The sequence below is a fragment of the Mytilus californianus genome, unplaced genomic scaffold (genome assembly GCF_021869535.1).
Source record: "Mytilus californianus isolate M0D057914Y unplaced genomic scaffold, xbMytCali1.0.p SCAF_7, whole genome shotgun sequence".
Lineage (NCBI taxonomy): Eukaryota > Metazoa > Mollusca > Bivalvia > Mytilida > Mytilidae > Mytilus > Mytilus californianus.
Window position 1 is genome coordinate 2,361,120 of NW_026262723.1, and position 22,611 is coordinate 2,383,730.

Sequence of the window (22,611 nt, forward strand, 5' to 3'; positions counted from 1 at the left end):
CCCACGATGAATTTTTGACGAAAGTTTGCATACAAGCTATTTTTCACATAGGAAATTCAAAAATGTAATAAAAAATATACCTTCATGTGCTACTTTTAGAGATAAATGGGGTCGAAATTTTAGACATTAACTGGACATTTCTGTCCTTTTAAAAATCATACCTAACTTTTTTATTTCAGAATAGAAACGCAAGCGTATTTTTGTTAAAACATCTGGAATATCTTCTCTACATAAGTGTGTTTTGAATTTGTGTAAACATTCTATGGAAATAGCTCATTTTATCACATTTTCATGATTTTAGTGAAGAAAAAAACCGGCATTTTTGGCTGTATATTTATCTAATTTAAAAAAAAAATTCATCGGTGAAACGTTCATAAAAATTGGCACACATAATCTTCATACATAATCAAGCCAAGTGTCATATTTAAAAAGAGAGGTCCATGAACTCGTTTTCAAGTTAAATCAGTCTGAATGATAAAAATCAGTCGAAAAATGCATCTTTTCCCGATAGGTCACAGTTTGACGTCGCGAAAATAACATTTAACGTTAGCAACGTCATTATCTCCCCTGTAACAAACCACAAGTTTTGCAACGTCATCATTACATCAAGACAAGAAACAAACTCGGCGGCAATAGGAGGGTAGAACACAGTTTTACGCCTCATCAGCGTCTTTTGTTAAATAACATAAGCTGATAAGAATGTTGTTGTTATTGGTTTTATCACTTTTAATTTTTGATGGTAAGTAGAATTATACACGAAGTTCACTCTCTTTAAAAGTAAAGTTGTAGCTGTGGAACCGTAGCTCATAGGTCTTTTAATATGATATTTTTTGACAAAGCTGTAAAGTTGGTGCTTAGCTTTACTTGGGCAGTTTTAGTCCATATAATTATGATGTCTTGGAAAGCTAGGCCTATTTAGTATTTATTTTATTTTTTCTGTGACGCCTTCCTACGACACAGCAAAAAATTAAAATAGCCTTTCAAAACGTCATAATACACCTTATCGCTAATCCCGCATGACCCGAGAATCAGTCCCGCTCGAACTTTTGACGTCATACAACAATCACTTTTCCATTGTGGCGTCAGATATTTTCTATTATGACGTCATAATTTTACGGGAACTTCTGTGATGTCCAGTAATGGCGGACAAATAGCGATAAGGTGTATTATGTGGACTAGGGCAGTTTCTGCTTTTCTTTCAATGCAAATATTGAAAGAATATTTATCACATATTTGTTACGAATACGTTGGGTTTTTGCATATGAAATAACCTCAAAATCCCCGGGGCAAAAAAGAGGTTATTGGTTATTGTGCCCTGATTCCAAATGACGTGACGTCATTGCGTCCTTAACGGCAATGGCTAACAATGACGGTGTTTCACTGTTTGTATTGAAAATTGTGAGAGTTTTGCTACAATAGCTACTATTAACAATGTGCAACTAACTTTTATTGCTTTAGCCTCAGTTATGCCAAATTATTGCTTTTGTGTAGTACCATATTCAAAAATAAGGGGAATGTTACAATAAATATGTATGCAGTAGATCTACATGATAAAAAAAAAATATGGAAAATGTGATAAATCTGTTTAGATATTACCTTTTGTAGTTTATCAGATAGTCATAATTGAACGTTTTTCCCTTTACTGCAGAACTTAAATATGTCATAAATAGATTATAACATGTCTTTTCCATATTGGCCCTGGTATCATCCCTCGACCCATATCGGCCCTCGGCTAAAGCCTCGAGCCGATATGGGAGTCTCGGGATGATAACAGGGCCAATATGGAAAAGGGCATGTTATAATCTATGTATTACGTATATTACATTATGCACCGTTAACAGTCAGAAGGCAAGCCATTTAATACTGGTATATCCAAGGAACGTCCGTTATTCAGTCGGAAAGCAAGCCCTTAGAAACGACCGTTGTTTCTACTTTCTTAAGGTAGATGGGGTGTCTAAATTATAATCCATAGAATTTTTTAATAATTTGCCAAAATGTAGTTTATATCATGCTTTTTTAAAAAAAATAATAAAAATTATGGGTCACGGGGCTTATTTTCACGCTACAGGTTGTGCAAAATTGACAGATTTTGTATAGATTATGCATGGAAAACGCAATTTTCTGCCATAAAACGAAAACTACACCATAGAATTTTGAGATAAAATATGAGAAGATAGCTCTAATATTATACTTTCAGATAAGAAAAAGAAAAAATGGGGTCACCGGGCCCGTTTTCTTGCTACATAATAAAATAGACAAATTCCTAACACATTCTATTGTAAAAGTAACTTTATCTGAATTATCTGCCCTTACATTTGAGTTGCCTCCCCTTATGTGGCAAAGTTGGAAAAAATTGAATCAAACAAAAGTATTCTGTTTTTTGTAAAATACAACCATAAATATAATAAAACATGTCATTTTCTATATTAAAATGAAAATTCTTACACATGAATTACCCACTACTCTCAAAATTTGCACATTTTATTAAAGGTCTACACCGATTATTTTCTGGTATTTCAAAATCCAAGATGGAGGAAGACACCCTATCTACCTTAAGACAACAATGGGACTGATGTTAAAGCCCGCCATTCTGAAATTGCGTTAATTTCGCGGAAAAAATAAATTGGCGGCAATTCGGAAAATTTTCTATTTTCTGTTTTTACTTGCCATTGGAGTCATAAATAGATGTCTTTCTATCTTTTAAGCATGTTTCTGATTATTAAAGAAAACCGAGACTACTATAACACATGTTGTAGTCTCAGGAGAAAATAATACCCAAATTGGCCGTCCTTTAACAAATACGGTAAAATGTAGTCTGTTAGTTTTTTCTTCTTTTTTCACAGATAAACAAAGATTATAACGTTATATATAATCTATAAAAAAAATATACGTATCTCAAAGTTATAAAAATATTTCTGTTACCCCTTAGGAAACCCCGTTTGAACTAAATTCCGAAAGAAATACATTTTTGACATTGTAGTTTTTTGGTCTTACACATCGATTTCAACATGCATCTGAACAGAATGTACACACATTTAGTGTGTTTTTTGGAAAAAGCAATGGCGAGTTCAGCTGTCAATTTGACTGGATTAATTATTCTTTTTAAGACTTAAGTGAAATGTTTGACGTTACCTAAAACTATAAGGTAAGGAAATTTTAACTGTCTGTGCAACCTTGAATTTAAGATGACTAGAAAAATATTATTCATTGTTGATTTCATTTTTTATGATAAATATATATAAATAAATCATATAAATCATTTTATTGGTGTAAAATCCAAATATTGGATTGTTACCAAGACAAACATGACAATCATTACAAACATATAATATTTAAATTTAAACAACATTCATATTCTATAAGACTATATTTAGATGTTTTGGAGGAGGTGATACTTTTGCAAATTTGAAAGTACAAAAATTATAATACAGTTGTTATAAAATATATCATAACAAATACAATAAGAAAAATATAGAATAGTCACAACTTTGTTACATCGATTAGTTCTTCTTATCAGCTAGGCTATTTCTTAAAACATATAAATCATTAACTCCCTTGACAATAATTTTAGTTACATCATACTCATTAAATGTAAACATAAATGCAAATTTTTCCTCATCAGACATTTTGGTGAAATCTGGAACTATACTCTCTACTTCCTGAAAAAGTTTTTGCCTACATTCTTCTAAAATTTGACATTTTAAAGCAAAATGATATTCATCTTCTACCTCCTTTTTACAGAGAGGACATAATCTTTTTTCCAAAGGTAATTTACGGTGTCTACCCTGTTCAATATTTAGATAACTATTACTTATTCTTATTTTTATAAAATTTGATATCATGTATCGATCTAAATCTATTAATAAAAAAATTTCTAATTTGTATTCTTTTTTTAATTTTCTGTATGTTCTTAATTTGTTTCCATTAGGATTATTTTGGTCGTTAAAAAGACTGTCTTTCCAGAAATCTGTATACCTTTCAGCTAATTTTATGATGAAGGAATCCTGTAAAAATAAATGCAAATATTACATGTACAATGGAAACATAAAAGCCTTGTCCTTTTAACTTAAAACAATCTCTTTCAGACTTGTATTTTAATCACTCTGACTCAGAAGCATTTTCATCATTAATTTACATGAAGTGTAACTTACTTGAATAATACTTGTGATCTAAAACATAATATTGACTTAGCACTCAGAAACCTCACTGAAATACTTTTGTCTTTTGATAATTATGCATTTTTTTTTAATAGAAGAAAAAAATATGAGATTAAATCTTTCTCGTTGTTATTTATTCGCAAGTACATGACTATAAACCTTTAAATAATTATCCATTGTTTTAGGCTTTTTTTATAAGTTGAGTCCATTCAGTAAAACCTGTAATCTGTAATTGTATGGAATCAAGGAGACAAAATTTATTGTTATATTTATAATTCAAATATAATTATACACAGATTTTAAACCAATTTCCTTTTATTTCAAATTATGAAGAATTTACATTGAGAATACTTTTATTCTTATTTCTTTTTAATGCATAAATTGTATATGAAAACATTAGGATCAGGTATCAGTATTGAAAGAGAATTCAACATTTCAACCCTGTGTAGATCCAGTTTTATGCATATTTAGGCTAGTCCTGGCCTTTAAGTAGTAGAAATTTATTTCTTTGTTGATATTATTTGGAAACAGCAGTAAAAATAATTACCAGAATACTTAATGTAACTCATGGAATAATGTATTTTGAAATTTACTGTATAAAGGGGGTCTCATTGGGGGGTTCTGATCCCGGATCCCGCTTACTGTTTTGTCAGATTCCCGTATCCCGCTTACACTATGTACGTAAGCAATTCTCATTTTTTTGTAATTTTCCGTGTCCCGCTAGACTTCATTTCCCGTTTTCACGGCACAATAATTTGACTTTCACGTGTCACGCTTACAGAAAATCGGCAATCCCGGGTCACGCTTAGACCCCAATGAGACCCACTATAAATGATTAAAGCCCTGTTTCAGTTCTGAAACTGTTTTAAAAATGATAAAATGTGTTTACCTAATTGTTTTACATATGTCTGTAGTATCAAAATATATTTAGTAAAAAGATAATTAATCATTTTAATAACATTCACTTGTAAATAACAGCATATGATGCTTAATATATGAAAAGTACAAATAAGTTTGTTCATGAAAAAGTGTCAACAAACGGACGTAACTCGTAAATCGCTATCGGAACCGCTTCGTTAGAAACATCGAAGTGGCACATTTGCGTATTACAGCGTATTAGGTGGCATACATTTGACACGGGCTAGTTCATAAAAAGCCTCATCACATATTTTAAATTCAGCATAGGTTCCCCTGAAGTTAAGAAAGAGATTTCAACTGATGTGTTGAAAAAAATTGACACGACGACTGACGACCTGGGGTTTGAAGGCTTCGTACTCTAATTCAGTACGCTTAATCAAAACAATTTGTATTTTAGAACTTTTAAAAAGTATACACAATTCGCATTTGTAACGTACATCATGCTTCGATTTCATTTAATATGACTTTTTGGAGGAAACAGACTTGTTTCAGTTGAAGAATAAATGACCCAAAAAATGCCCAAATATGGTAGTCACATGACTTCCATTGTTGCTTTAAGAAATGGGGTCAAACCGGGGTCAGCTTTCCGACTGATTGGTACCTTCTCAAGACAACAATGGGTCACATAGAGGAGGGGCGACTCAGGGGTGCTTATCTCACAATTTCAACATTTTTTTTGTAGTTTTCTCACTTCCTTTTCCCTTTCTGTTCCCACATCCCCACTTTTTTAATCCCTACACCCACATTCCAACATTTTTTTTACCGAAACGACCTCATTTGTCTTGCTTTTAATTTTTATGACACTGGGGCCGGTTTCACGAAGCTATCATAAGACCTGTCATAAGATATATCTTAGGACATGTCTTATGATCCACTTATGACTATCCTAGGACATATCTCAGACCTCGTCTCGAAGCTGTCTTAGGATGATCTTAGCAAAGATATCATAAACCTGTTGCAAGTTCTTTAAATTTTTAAATATTAACATTGATTTATGGAAAAATTCATGTAAATGTAGTATGTATTTCTCATAAATTACTAAGTGTATTGATAATTAGATAATTTGCAAAATCAATATAAAAAATAAGTGTAATTTATATAAATAATCTATTGATAATATACTAATATACATATGAACTTTAAATACAAAATCGAGAAAAAGGAATAAAATTATAATTTTTTTTTGTATAAGTAAGTTGAGTTCATTTTGTCACTGAATCGGTTATAATAGGGTTAAAGGATAAAATCGTGCATTCCTGATACCAATACATCGAATGTTTATTGTTGACAAATCATGACAATCCGTCAACCAAAAAAGATTTAGTTGTGAGCAGGAAAAGGAGAATGGATAATTAGATAATAATAAGATAGTTTACAAAATTAATATAAAAAATTAGTGTAATTTATATAAATAAACTTATGACTATCCTAAGACCATCATAAGACACCTCTCGTGTAGTCCTAACTTTATGACCAACTTTAAGAGGTGTCCTAATTTAGGACCACTTTGTGAAACCCACTTAGGACTAAGATATGTCGTAAGACCATCCTAAGACATGTCTTAGTCCTAAGACAGCTTCGTGAATATGAATAACATATAATAATAATATAATATTATAACAACTATGTTAAGATAATTTATTAAACCCCGTTTGAACTAAATTCCGAAGGAAAGAAATTTTATAACATTGTCATTTTTCATCAGACACATCGATGTCAGCATATGTAGTGATATCTGAATCGTATAAAGTAAACACACTTGATTAAACGCTAAGTCTGAGTGTTTTTCGACATGCCAGGAATGGGAAATTGTGTGCAGCAACACTAGGTTTGTGTGGATTACTTACATTCTTTGATGCGTTATAATTTTGTTCATTATAATATTTTATATTTATAAAAAAATGTTAAACCCATCTTTAATCTTTCAAATCAGTAAGGGACGACCATTTGATATTCCGGTTTGGGGGAGGGAGCAGGTGGATATTTTCCGGATCTTCAACCATGTGTAAAACCAGTTCTGCCAATTTTGCATATATGTGGCCCACACTGGCCTGGGGAATACAACACTTCAATTATGCAACTGACTATCCACAGCGTAAACAATCCTCTTTACATACTCATAGTCATGCCCTGAATGCATCAATTCTTTGAAAATATGACTTTAAAAAAGTAACTGCATATTTGCTGAATATAATTATTTATCTAATTTCGAAAACATTCATCGCTGATTTGTTTCATCAATTATACTTAATATCTTCGGGCTCGTGTTGTGAATAAGGTGATCTAGAATCTATACTTAGAGGCCGTACGGCGTTAATTTCTGTGTCATTTGGTCTCTTGTGAAGAGTTGTCTCATTGGCAATCATACCACATCTTCTTTTATATATTCAAGACCATCGTGTATTAATCATTTGTGTATTATTTGTGAAAGTGAATTTCAAACCAGAAAAAACTCTTTATTGAAAAACTATTTTTTTACGGGATATAAAGTGAAATTGGTAAAACAAATTATATCAAAAACGAAATTCCAAGAATTAAAGAAAAAGAAAACAGTTGAATAGATATAATGTATCATTCATTGCATATTATCATTCTCAAGCAGAAAAACTTCAAAAAGTATCCAGGAAATACTGACATCTTATTTAACCGTTCTTATTAAACAGATTCTACAACGAATGGGTTCCGTAAAATCCTAGGATTCATAAGAAATAGAAACATTAGTGAATTAGTGAAACGAGCTGTAAGATAATTTGTATAAACCTCACAGTTCCTACTAAATATTTAACTGTGCAGAACTACATTGTAATTAATGACCATCATGTAAACCACACACATAAACTGATATTCTTATGACAAAACTTTCTTACCATGAAACACTGAATTCAACATTTATTGAAATAGTTTGAAAAACCAAAAATCCTGAATTCAAATTCAAATTAAAGAAAAAAATAATAAAGAGAAAAAGAAAAAGAAAAAACTATTTAAAATATTAAAACAGTAATAAAAAAGAAATAAATGGAAAAGAAAAACAAAATTGGTGGTCTCTGGTGAAGATTTCCCTGTAGAAGAGTATCAATGTAAAGCCAAATTTCTATGAAACTATTTTTTCTCCAACATTCTTCTCTCTCATCTCCCACCTCCCAACCCCTTGCCTCCAACCTCCCACTACCTCAGGCTCTTCTCCCACCTCCCACCTCCCTTTTTAGCTATCCACCCCTCAATGCTCAGCTCATACACCTTATCGCTATTTATTCCAACCTGGAAAAGTTCTAAAATTACAGAGCTCTTTCATCATTTGAGTCCTACATTTATAAATTTGGCTTTTAAGTTAAGTAAGCAATTTTATGTCTTTTTCCGGTTAGACTATACTTACATTTAGCATTGCTTTTATTGTAGGGCACGCACGTGTAGATCCTCAGAATCATGAATTGTGTTTATACTTATTTAATGAACCTTTCATATGTGGCACTCGACCTTCACCATCAACTTACATATACATTCAGAAGACTGAACATAGTGATCCTGTGAATGGTACACAATCACCGATTGATATTATTAATGCATATTCAAGTTTCGTGGTGGATGATATATTACCAGATATGTGCAGGTATGCAATTTGCCATTTCAAAATCTAAATGACTAATGGTAACTTAAAATTCATTGCTCGTTCCTCGTCAAAAATAGTTGAATTTCAGAACACAATCGGTAAAGAACTTTGATAATATAAACAAATTTTGAGAGACAAAATTGTAAGTAGGGATAACAACATATAACGTCACAGTACCCAAATTGCACCGAGTACCCAAATTGCACCTATTTAGCAAATATAGCAGCGGAAATCTTACAAGTTTTCCTATAGACTAAACAGTTTGTATTTTTGAGATTTGACACTATACACGTCTTTCAACATAGATATAAAATATATTTAAGGAATGACTGTAATATTTTTTCTGTCTATGAAGAAATAACATCAAAAATGTGGTACACACTGAATAACACGCGTAGCGGGTTATTTTAAAGTGTGCACCACATTTTTTATGTTATTTCGAATAGACAGAAAAAATATTACAGTCATTTCTTATAATTTAATTCTAAATTCCATTTTAAACCGGAGTAAACCATGAAAAAACGTAGATGACGTCACGGTCACATGACAAAATTATGTCTATGAGCTGATAAACAAAACAACGTCAGCCAATCAGAAGACGCGTTACTTCCAAAATTAAATTATTTGAATATACAAAAAACGTTCACAGTATATATCAACAGATGAAGTGTTCACTGGAAAAAGTAAAATGTACGGAAACGTCGCCATGCGACGTCCACAAAAAGTCATCTTTTAAAAATTAGCAAACAAAATATGTTACATTACAAGCATTCATTTAATAAAAAATGAACAGTAAGCATGGACTAATACACCTTATCGCTATTTGTCCGCCATTACTGGCCATCACATAGGTTCCCGTAAAATTTTGACGTCACAATACAAAATATCTGACGCCACAATGGAAAAGTGATTGTTGTATGACGTCAAAAGTTCAAGCGGGACAGATTCTCGGGTCAGCCGGGAATAGCGATAAGGTGTATGTCAAATTGTTCTAAATATTTAAAGAAATAAAACAAAAGATCTGTTATTCGACTTTTAAGGATGTGAATTTAAGCATGGATGCAATTTGGGTACTCCACATTACAGAATCATGGATCGTTTGAAGGTTCGTTCAAACCCATTTTTCTATGATTCATTATGGATTCAAAATTGAATTGGTGGAGCCATATAGTAAGTAATGATACATCTACAAAATTAACACAGAATGGAAACTTTTGTCTGGTTCATGAAAAAACGTAGGTGAAAAAACTGTCAAAATAGGTGCAATTTGGGTACCCTCACGTTAACCCTCTTGCTGCCAAAGGGACATTTATGGCTTCTACACACAAAACTTGTTGATTGTGTAGAACGTCAATGGTCCATAGTAACGTCACAATACAGAGGGGCACTGACAACGTCAAAAGACGACGCCAAAAGGACGATGTTGGCGGGAACGAAGCAAACCGAATTAAATGCATTATTTTTATACTTAAAACGGATGTCAACATATGACACAAGATCATAAGCTTGTTAGTACTATAATACCAACTTATTTAACGTGTTTACTAATTATGTAGTTCGATATTTTCATGCAAAATGTCACATACTTTCGAGAAATTTGTTTAAAAAAAAATTCATGTTTCTTTTAATCATAATATGTTAAAGAATAATCGCAGTCCTCATAAATAACCACAGAAAAGGAAACTGTTATTTTTGATAACGCGAAATATTAATATTACAATAAACGCTGTATTTAAGAGAACTGGTAAATATTTGTTGGGCTCAAAAGCCGCGATTGATTTCTTAAGTTTTTTTTCTTTGTAAAGACGGTACACAAATTTAACACGATATACTTGAATTACGATTTGATATTTTAATACATTTTATACCTGTTTCATCATGGAAGCAATAATCTAAAATTATATTTTTAATTCGAAATTGGGATGTTAAATAAGAAGGTGACCCAATGATTTCTCTTTCTATCCAACATATCATCCTTTTCCAGTGGCAATCTCCATTTTCAGCCATTCATCTCAGATCCTTTACTTTGTAGGACCTACTGATCAACATATTTAATGTTCATTAGATCTCAGTCGTCCTTAATATTGCATGAAATACCTGCCACTGAACGTTGAGCAAACAACAATCTATCAATCGACGAATTTTAAAAGATACTTCATGTATGCCAAATACAATGTGTATTTCATCATAAAAAATGAAAATACAAATAAAATATTTTCAAGTCATCAATAATGATTGATTCAGCTCACATGTAAACAACAGAAATTACTTTTAAAATTTCTTCCCTCGTTTTTCTATTTTTCAAATTTTTATTTCAAAAATTTCTCTAAAATTTTGGGCAATAAAATAATAATAAACATGATTACGAAATTAACAAAAGGAATATGGATAATAACGTTTAAAAATTCTTTCCTCGCGTACCGAAACAAAGCTTGGAATGAAAAATTTAATCTGACACATATAATACTTTACAACACGAAGTAGTTCATAGAATTGGCTGCTCGGAGTTTTATTTATTTTTATTGGTACATGCATTGTTTTAAATTTTTATTTTTATTGGCTGCCGTTGTTTTGTTTAATATAATTATTTAAGAGATTCATTACGGTATTTATCAATTATAACAAGGTTTACTAAGCTAATCAGATAACTAGGATAAATATATTCTAGTATTTTAGGGGTGGTTAAGAATCAGTTATGCATTTCACTTGACAAAGATAAAACTAAAGCGCTTGTAAAATTATTAGCAATGAGTATATTATCTTTATTTTTTAAAAAGATAAGAAATATATAAAAAAAACTATTATATTTCATGGTTAAAAGTTGTATTTTTAAATAATGTTGTATTAAAAACATCGTTTATAACAATCTTAGAGCAACAATTTTTATAAAATCACTACTACATCGCTTTTTCTAATTACGGCTAAATTGACGCGGGGAAAATTATGGACTGCGGGAAAATGCTGTTCTACAGAGAGGCACAACTTTTGCAACGTCACAAATATGAAACGTCAAGATGATTTTGGCGCGACAAAGCAAGAAATAAACTCGGCAGCAAGAGGGTTAAGGGCATACGATACAGTAGAGATCCCTCGTTGATTTTTTCTTGAAATTTTGGTAGAAGGTCAATTTCGATGTGTACTTTTGATATATGCAAAGAAAAATATACCTTCATGACTTACTTTTTGAGATAATTTGGTTCGAAATTTGCATATTTGAAGGAAAAACCCTGAAATTTCATAAATAAGGACTTTTAAGGAAAGTACCAATACTTTTGAACGAACAGTCATAATTTAACCGGGTTTTTTGTAAAATGTTTCCTTGATCCATGGCATCAGCATGTTGTAACAAGTTAACGGTTGAAATTAATAATTATATCCTAAATTCTTTTAATACAAGTGAAATAAAGGAGTTGAAAATATTTTTGCGTCTACACTGAAGTGCAGAAAAAAATCTATCGTTGATTTTTTCTTAAAATTTTGGCGGAGCGTTCTTGAAACAGAACTTGATCGATTGCAAAAGAAAAAACTGGGGGTCCATGTGCTTGTTTTTTCAATAAAAGCAATAAACCTTAATTTTTAATGGCAAACGGGACGTTTGCCAATAAGGCGCCAAACTACGTTGGAATAAGTTTTATTCGCAACAACGTCATGAAATCTTTCCCGCCGTTCACTATACTACGTTGTCAATTTCAGTGGTAGAGCCAAGGTGTTTTTTTAAACCAATGATATTAATCATGAAAATTAATAAAGCTGGCTCCTCGTAAAATAGCATCATATTTGCCAAACCTTTATGAATTGTTACGAAACTTGGATAAAAAAGGTATTCTAGTAAATTACTTTTAGAAAATAAATGTTCGGAAACAAAACAGATATATATAATAAAAAAAATAATTTGTATCTCTGTCCGACATTAGTCATACCATTCATGTAGACAACACAGCTTGAACATAGTTGTAATTATTCAAAAGGCCCCGACATCACAAAATGTGCAACAATTGTAAAGTAAGGGGGGTGATATAAAAATAAGGACATTTGGTATGATTGCAAAAGAGACAACTATCAACCATAGTTAAAACGAAGAAGATAAACGCTATTAAAGGTCACCCTACGGCCTTCAACATAAAAAAAGAAAAAGAAAAAGAAAAAGCCACACCGTATAGTCAGCTTTAAAAAGCCCCGACATGAAAATGTGAAATAATTCAAACAAGAAAACTAACGACCTACTCTATAGGCATTACATGAACACAAAATCATACCCACATTAAATCGGGTCAGCTTAGTCAATTACAGTGTAGTATAACATTTCATACAGCAGTCGATATTAGAGCATAAAATTTAATGATTCTGTATCAACAGATAAGTTACCTAAGCTTGTCTTCAGGGTATTTTTTTTTTTATTACGGTACATATAATCATTGAATTACTTGTCTGTATTATACTTTCAATCTAGGAGTAAGTGCAACCACATTGTTTGTCCGGTCCAACAAATATTTTGTTTATCTGAGAAACTACTTTACAAAAAGACTTCGTATTTGATCAGTTACTTAACATCAATGAGTTGCAACTCTGGTCTGTCAAATACCTAATTCTTGTGTGCCGATTTTTCTCTCTCAATATGTACATAGAGGATATGCTTAGCACATCAACTGGTGCGTTTTTGTTTTTGGTCTATAATACCACGGCCGACACTCGGCTAACCGAGAGATTGGTCGGTTAATCTATATTGAGTATGCGGCTATATGGGCGGTTGGTCTGTTAATCAGGTCGGTTATACGTCTTAAGAGTAAAACGCACAATTTAAATGTTCAACTCTGTTAAATATACAGATTTTTGGCATATTATAAGAACCAAATAAAAAAAAGAAAAGTGTCTGACAAAACGATATCTATCATAGAACATTTTCCACATGTAAAAACATTTCATAGTCTGCGCAAACTTCAGTAAAACTAAAAGCTAGGCGTCGCACAAGTATGTGGTATTTATGCTTATACGCATAGCAATTGTTTTAATAAAAGGCGAAACAAACAATTTTAGATATCATTTAAAGGACACAAAATAGTACTTTGGTTCTAAAAAATAAATTGACATTAGTAAATATTTCATAATTGTAATATAACGTGAGTAATACCACGTTTTAGTAACTATTAGGGGAATAAAGTCTGTTAATGGGTTGGACAATTAAAACTGTGTCAGTTAAGAGTTATTTAACCACGACAATAGTTTTGCTACCTTTATAATTTCCCATTAAAAAAGTTAAGAATGAGATGTACTTGATTAAAAAAAAATGACAATACGGTGCAACAGTATCCTTGTAGTAAGAGCATTTTTATTTTGACTTTCTTTGCATTTTATTGAAAGGTGTGTCACTGCAATATAGCGTGATAAAGATTGACCGCTGGAATATGCATGAATTTATTATTAACGTTTTCAATCAGCCTTGATTTTTGTGTCTGTTCAAAGAAGCACGTTCAAAAATCCGTCTGTCTTATACAACACCGGGTACATATAACTAGGCGTCGCACAAGTATGTGGTATTTATGCTTATACGCATAGCAATTGTTTTAATAAAATGCGAAACAAACAATTTTAGATATCATTTAAAGGACACAAAATAGTACTTTGGTTCTAAAAAATAAATTGACATTAGTAAATATTTCATAATTATAATATAACGTGAGTAATACCACGTTTTAGTGACTATTAGGGGAATAAAGTCTGTTAATGGGTTGGACAATTAAAACTGTGTCAGTTAAGAGTTATTTAACCACGACAATAGTTTTGCTACCTTTATAATTTCCCATTAAAAAAGTTAAGAATGAGATGTACTTGATTAAAAAAAAAATGACAATACGGTGCAACAGTATCCTTGTAGTAAGAGCATTTTTATTTTGACTTTCTTTGCATTTTATTGAAAGGTGTGTCACTGCAATATAGCGTGATAAAGATTGACCGCTGGAATATGCATGAATTTATTATTAACGTTTTCAATCAGCCTTGATTTTTGTGTCTGTTCAAAGAAGCACGTTCAAAAATCCGTCTGTCTTATACAACACCGGGTACATATAACGTGTTGTCGTTCTCATATGGACATGATATTTGCCACTGGACGTTAAACCCTAATTCGTCAGCATCATCCAATTGGTTCTTTTGTTCTATTACTTAATCATATGCTGTTTACAAAACATTCTAAAGAAGTAAATGGAAAGAAGCGAATGCAGCTACATTTGATTATCCTAAGTTTTAATTAATTTTATTCCGTTTAGTTTCTTTCTACATAAGTGCAGAGAAGAACTGCAGTTGTGCGCTTGTAAAATTCTAGCACATGTCACCAATTTGAGTACATCGCAATCCGTTACTGTTTCAACCACCCCCTCCCCCCTGAAATTTTGTTTTGTTTGCACTTTACAATATTTACTGAGCTATCAGATTCAGCGGTTGACAGGAGGCCAATGTTTATCGGACTCCAGTCTCAAATAACATAAAGTGATATACAGTAAAATAAATGCAAAGCATCTATATAGATATCGTTGTCTATACTATTAATTTAAAAATAAGGAGATGTGGAATAAATGCCAAAATTGTTTTAACAATCATCTTGGAGAGTCTAAATATTAAAAAGGGTTGTTTCATGTCTGTATTCTTAAACAATTGTTATTTTTCTCTCTTTTTTAGCAATGCATCACTCTCTACTGTCCTTATCTATTATTCTATATTCTGCGTCTCCATCCAGATTCTCGTGTATACCATGAGGGTCCGGATTGGGGTTGTTGTTTATTTCTGTATTCTTTAATTGCTATGTCACTTTTCTCTACATTTTATTTATTTTTCTCATTATTCTTTCTCTATTCTTTAAATTCTAGCATCCCAATATATTTTACTTACTGATGTTTAGTTACATTACGACGTTTATCTCTGATATAAAAAAGCAGATGTGGTATGATTGCCAATGAGACAACTCTCCACAAGAGACCAAAATGACACAGAAATTAACAACTATAGGTCACCGTACGGCCTTCAACAATGAGCAAAGTCCATACCGCATAGTCAGCTATAAAAGGCCCCGAAATGACAATGTAAAACAATTCAAACGAGAAAACTAACGGACTTATTTATATATAAAAAAAAATGAACGAAAAACAAATATGTAACACATAAACAAACGACAACCACTGATTTACAGGCTCCTGACTTGGGACAGGCACATACATACATAATGTTGCGGACATGTTAGCGGGATCCCAACCCTCCCCTAACCTGGGACAGTGGTGTAACAGTACAACATAAGAACGAACTATAAAAATGATGTATATACTGGTTACCAATGTAGATGACAAATTGGTGTTATTCATAACAACGAAACAGAATTCACATGATATATGCGACCATTCTTGAATGAAATAAATATTACTTTAATATTACACTTTTTGAAACCATTTTTATCAATTTTCAATTTCCATTGTCTAAATTTATTTTTCATTATTCATGTGTTGTTTCCGTATATTTTAGCCACTCGTCTTGAGCCTACCCATTTGATCCGATAACTCCTCATAAAGCAATCAATTTATATTTTCATTGTCATTCATAACTCTTAACAGACCAAATAACAGACCGGGTTTTATACATCCGACCCATTAACAGACCAGGTTTTTAATAAAAATTGATTAATATCACCAAAATACAGATTTTCGTGTAGATTTTTCACACAATAATATTAATATGGTTAACAAACATAATGCCTGTCTTTTTTCGATGTTCAAAATATTGCATGCAAGTAAATTCAGCCAAGTTGTCATTTTGTGTACATTTTGTGTGTGTAAAATGTGTATAAATTTATTGATGAGTAACCCGCCTTTTCATTTTATTGATTGTTTATCGAAGCTAGAAAAAAAATAATTACACCACTGGATTCAGTACATTGAATTGTTTTGTCAGACATGAATAATTTTTATGATAAAAAATATATTTAAAAAGTTATACAATGAAACATACTGAACTTGCAAGTATTTTCTCGATAACACCTGATTAACAGACTTTAGCCAACCCAATTAACAGACCAACCGCCGATATAGCCGCATACTCAATATAGATTAACCGACCAATCTCTCGGTTAGCCGAGTGACGGCCGTGAATACGGGGCTTATAATTGAGTCATTTTAACTGATAATTCTTCTTCATACACTTATATATTCCACGGGTTAAATTCTAAAAATGCCGTTAAACTCTTTAATGAACCTTTTCAAAGTCCGAAACAGTAAGATGCGCTGTCATTATTTATTACGTTTTTTTGTCATTTTGTTGATAGTCTGTTAAATTTATCCGTACAATTCTCATTACGATTCAGAGTTAGCCAAATGGTGAAGTTACTATATAATTAATTATGTTTTTTTTGTGTAGTTGGGTTTCTCTCTCATCGACGTCTTATGTTTTTCATATCTCTTATTAATTTCGTATATGAAATAACAGACATACAAAATTAGGAAAGTAGATTTGATTTTTTCCCATTCGAAGTTAATATTGTTGACTTCCTTATTAATCATGAATAAATATAACAATTCTCGTGATTTGGCCGATTTTCATTGCAGGTACTTTTTTCAAATTCGCGCAATCGAGATTATGACGTCAGTGGATTTCCGCAAATGTGACTACATCTAAAGCGACGTCGCGAAATGTAATCGTTCTTATTAGAAACATCGCGAAATTACAACGTTCTGATTAACAACGTCGCGAAAACAACACGAAAAGTTTTGAAAACGTTATTATCTGCCCCTGCTACTGTATCGTATGCCCTTAACATGGTTAAATGTGCTATAGAATATATAATTTGGCTAGGTTATATACGCTTTTTTTTTTATCCCAATTGGAACCTCAACAACATCATCATAACGAACATTACTATATGTGACGTAGTCTTAAGCTATACAGAACTCTTAAAGAATGTCAGAGGCTCACAGAAGAATTATAATGACTTGAATCCTCCAATAATACGTTTTTGATTAAAAATCACGCGATTTACACATCAAATACTTAATCAATGTCTTAAAAAGTGTTATTACAAATTATTGCATACGCCATAGAATTTTTTTCACAGCAAATTACAAAATCCTTTACGTATGCGGAACATATCAGGTCGAGGGTTGAGTTTTTCAATATTTTGGTTTAAAAAAAAAGTCACGAACAATCAAACAGTATACATGTACATGAAATCTAAAAACTTTATTGAAAAATAATCTTAACAAGAAAAAAATGTCAAGATGAAAAAACTTTATATACAGTCATGACAACATTATAATATGCAGTGGTAACAACATTATAATATGCAGTGGTAACAACATTATATGCAGTGACAGGTCACACTATTATATGCAGTGGTAACAACATTATATGCAGTGACAGGTCACACTATTATATGCAGTGGTAACAACATTATATGCAGTGACAGGTCACACTATTATATATGCAGTGGTAACAACATTATATGCAGTGACAGGTCACACTATTATATATGCAGTGGTAACAACATTATATGCAGTGACAGGTCACACTATTATATGCAGGGGTAACAACATTGTATACATTCATGAAAACATTATATACAGTTTTCACACTATTCTATGCAGTGGTCACAACATGATGCAGTGGTCACAACATTATGCAGTGGTTACTATATATTATAAGCAAATCAATTGTTGCAGTTTTGTCAGAATATACAGACGATCACACTAAAATTTCGCCGTGGCATTTTTTTTTAGACTATCTTGTTTTTATCAGAGGTGGAGATTGTTAGAAGTATATTCGGGAAATTTGTGTTCTAGCGATACGGAACATCGAGTACAGAATTTTCGTTGCTACACATATGTTTTTGATTCACTGAATAATTCAATCGATTTACCACAAGTAGCTATGATCGTTGTTAACATTTTCCTACATATAACTTTGTTTTCCTCATAAGTTTCCCTTATTCTATTTTTCTCTTCCAAGAACCCGTCTAAAATCATTTATTAAAAAAATGTTTTTCAAGTGTTGTCATCAAAAGTGAGGCATTTGTCTCCATTACGCGTTGGTATCTATTAGCATCTTTAAGTTGTGTAAGAGACATACCCCTGTCTGGATTTAGGAAGATTTTTATGGGAGTGGGAGTGGCTAGGGTGAAATTTAAAAAAAAGCAGGACAGGAGTTTTGAGTAAAAAAAAAGGCAGGATGAGCAACTTGGACAAAAAAAAAAGACAGGATGAAAATTTATGTACAAAAAGTCCGGATAAACTATTAAAAGAAAAGGCATGACCGAATAGAGAAAAAAATAAAAAGGTAGGACAGAGATTACAACTAAAAAAAATGCAGGACAAAATTTTTCATCCTAGCTCCCCCATAAAAATCAAATGATAGCTCCCTTACTCAATGATTCGATCACCATCTTTTTGCTTAGTCGATGCTGTTCAACTTTTTAACAACAACAAAAAGGGGATCGATACTTAGTGATTATTTGAAATTTCAAATTGTTCAACCAAATCATTTTCGCTTTCGGTCAAAATAAAAAACCCACGAAACTGAAGTTGCTACAGTGACATCACACACTTGGTGACCCCTATTTTTTCATCAAATTGTGTGCCCAAAATCATGAAATACATGTACCTTGAAACAAGGATTAATTTGCATACTAGTAATCCTTGCTTGAAACAATTTAAGAAAATCGCCAATAGAAATGAATCGGTTGTTATTCCTTTTATAAATACTGCCCGTTCAAACACAATATTATAAATAGATGAGTATGAATCGAGTTTTTCAGTGAGTGCCATTGAAATAACTCTCAACCTAAAACCAGTGTTGCTAATATAAAGAGTATCTATGCATTTGTAATAATACTAATATCAACATGTTTTAGCCATCTTATAAAAGAAAAAGATTAAATAAAAAAAAAAGAGATGTGAGGTGTGTGTCAATGACTGAATGAGACAACAACCCCCAAAAAAGTGAATCATTTAAGACGAAAGTATATTTGTCTTATGCCCATTTCGAGAGTAAATAATAATGTCAAAATTTCAAAGAAATATCAGTTAGGGAGCATTGTAAAGCATTTAACTTCAAGGGGGGGGGGGAGGGGTATGGTTTTTTTGTCTGAGTAAGAAATTTTTGTTCGCGCAAAACGAGATCAATTTTATTTAGTTTTTCAACGCTATCAATCAAATTATTTTTTTCAATATTTAACACTATACTATGCGGAAAATCTGGATTCAGAATATTTTTTTTGTCATCTGCTTGAAGTTGACCAGAATATTTATTTTCATCAAATTGGGGATCTGAATATTTTTTGAAAAAAAACCCTTGAAGTTAAATGGTCGTTCCCTTAGATCATTTCTGTATCTGCACTATAATATTTTTTCTGCTGCAAAATATTTCAATTTGTGTATCTTATAAAACATGTATTAATTGGTTTATAATTATGCATATTTTACTTTTAGTTACTTTAAAGGTATTTCTGCTTGCATGAAGACTGGAGCAGATCATTTCGGAAGAAATTGTATGTTTACAGTCCCAAAACTGGTAAAGATTCACAGGACATATCAAAATTTAACCTCGGCATTTTGTGACCATTTAACAGCAGGTAAGCCTATGCAAGTTTGTTAAAGTTTAGGCCATCATGGGTGTATCTTGAACATAAATCGTTCTTTGTACTAAAATTGACATGCCGGAAACATGTGTACTCACACATCCACCAAGATGGAGAATAAATGTTACTTTGCCTAAATCGGTAAATGGACACAATTATATTTAAACAATTTGAAAGTAAGATGAATAAGGCCATTATGGTTAAGTTCATGAAAATGTAAATAAGAAAACTCTCAGTGTAACAGAAATTGCTTTTTCCATTATTTTTTATTATATATCTAAATTATATTTTCCTTCGGGTTTATATCATCCGTTCATCCTATTTCGACTCTTCAAAATTCAAGAGTCTATCCTAAATTGAGGTAAATTATATGGCCTTCCAAATACCGTTTCGATTCCTAACATCACTGAAGTGACATTAATTGTCGAAATCCGGATATGGTGTACAAATTTTTGCACCTCATGTTTGTGGTATACAATCTTTTCCGTGAGTTTATTGTTTTCTGTTTGGTATAATATTAAAAATTAAGTTTCATTTTGTTACATCTAGTGATCCGTTTATTTGGAAATCGCCATGGCAGTCAGCAGGGTTTAAGAACATCCGTTGTTCGACCTGTAAGTCAAATGCGTTTTGTTAAAATATACTTTTTCACTTTTTTGGTCTTTTGGAAAATGTTGTTTGTGCTGTATTTAGACCCCTCTACCAAGAAATTCGTTTTGCATGCACACGTATAAAAATTGCGGTTTTTATCCAACGCAATCATAGGTTTGAACGTTGTTTTCAATTTAGACTTGTTTATATATATATATATATATTGTTAACGTCAATCAATTGTTTTGTATAACACTTATGTATACAAGTCACATTACCTGATGATCTGTAAAAGCAGTGAAAGCGCTAGTAAAAGTGATGAAACTACAGTACTGAGATTGGTGAACTATCTGTTACGCAAAAACAAGGAATAATTACATGCCTGCCGAAAGGAAATAAACCTAGACATTTCTTAAAAAATTGGCGACCTATATCTTTATTAAATACAGTTTATAAAATTGGCTCTGGAGTTATAGCAAAACGCTTTAAAACAGTTTTAGATAAACTGATAGATTTCGATCAAACTGGATTTATTAGTGGGAGATATATTGGAGAAAATCTTCGTTTAATTTATGATATTATGCAATTTACTGAGGAAAAAGACATTCCAGGACTTTTATTGCTCATAGATTTCGAAAAGGCATTTGATTCAATTTCTTGGGAATTTTTAACCAGTGTCTTGAAGTTGTTCAATTTTGGAGAATCAATAATTAATTGGGTTAAAGTTTTTTATAACAATATTAAATCAGCTGTTAATCAGGGAGGACATCTATCAGAATTTTTTTCTATAGAACGAGGCTGTAGACAAGGTGATCCCTTGTCGCCTTATATTTTTATTCTCTGTGCTGAAATATTAGCACTAAAAATACGAAATAATGATAAAATAAATGGCATTACAGTTGCTCAAGCTGAGCACAAACTTTCACAATTTGCTGATGACACATCTCTTATTTTAGATGGTAAAGAAGAATCTTTGAATGAAGCATTAAATGAATTAGATTGGTTTGGAAATATATCTGGTTTAAATATTAATTTTTCTAAAACACAAGTTATTTGGATAGGAAATAAAAAGTATAGTAATGAGGTATTATGCCAAAATAGAAACCTTACATGGGGAGAAACATGTTTTAAGTTATTAGGTATAAGCTTTGATGTTAATCTTGATAGAATTGTAAAAATTAATTATGATGAAAAAATTGTACAAATAAAATGTGTAATTAAACAATGGTCAAAACGAAATCTTACTGTTATTGGTAGAATTACTGTTGTAAAGACATTGATATTGCCTATTTTAAATCATTTGTTTATATCCTTACCAAATCCAAGTGATGATATTTTAAAAAATGTTATTGAACTTATGTACAATTTTATATGGAGTTCACCAATTGATAGAATAAAGAGAGATGTTTTACAAAATGATATTGAAGATGGTGGACTCAAAATGATAAATCTTAGTGCATTTATTTTAGCACTGAAGTGTACATGGATAAGGAGATTATTTAAAACAGACAACAAATGGCAGAATGTTTTTTTGTCAAATGTTCATGTAGAACTTGAAAAATTTTATGGTTGTGGAAGTGTTTATATACAAAAATTACAACAAAATATAAAAAATAAATTTTGGCAAGATGTTCTGAAAGCATGGCAACTTCTCAGAGAAAAAGATGAATATGACAGTTGGGAATGCTTTCTTGCTAGTCCAATCTGGCTTAACAATAATATAAAGGTAGCAA

General features: G+C 31.6%; 1 protein-coding gene across 1 annotated transcript in view; it reads left to right on the forward strand.

The window, feature by feature from the left end:
• Window positions 1-579: 579 nt before the first annotated feature.
• LOC127708176 (uncharacterized) overlaps window positions 580-22,611 on the forward strand; it is a 97,021-nt gene continuing 74,989 nt past the window's right edge. The window contains exons 1-3 of the mRNA XM_052213023.1: window positions 580-739; window positions 8,472-8,682; window positions 20,139-20,281. Coding sequence (XP_052068983.1) covers window positions 700-739; window positions 8,472-8,682; window positions 20,139-20,281 — 394 coding nt within the window. The 5' untranslated portion in view covers window positions 580-699. The remainder of the gene's footprint in view (window positions 740-8,471; window positions 8,683-20,138; window positions 20,282-22,611) is intronic.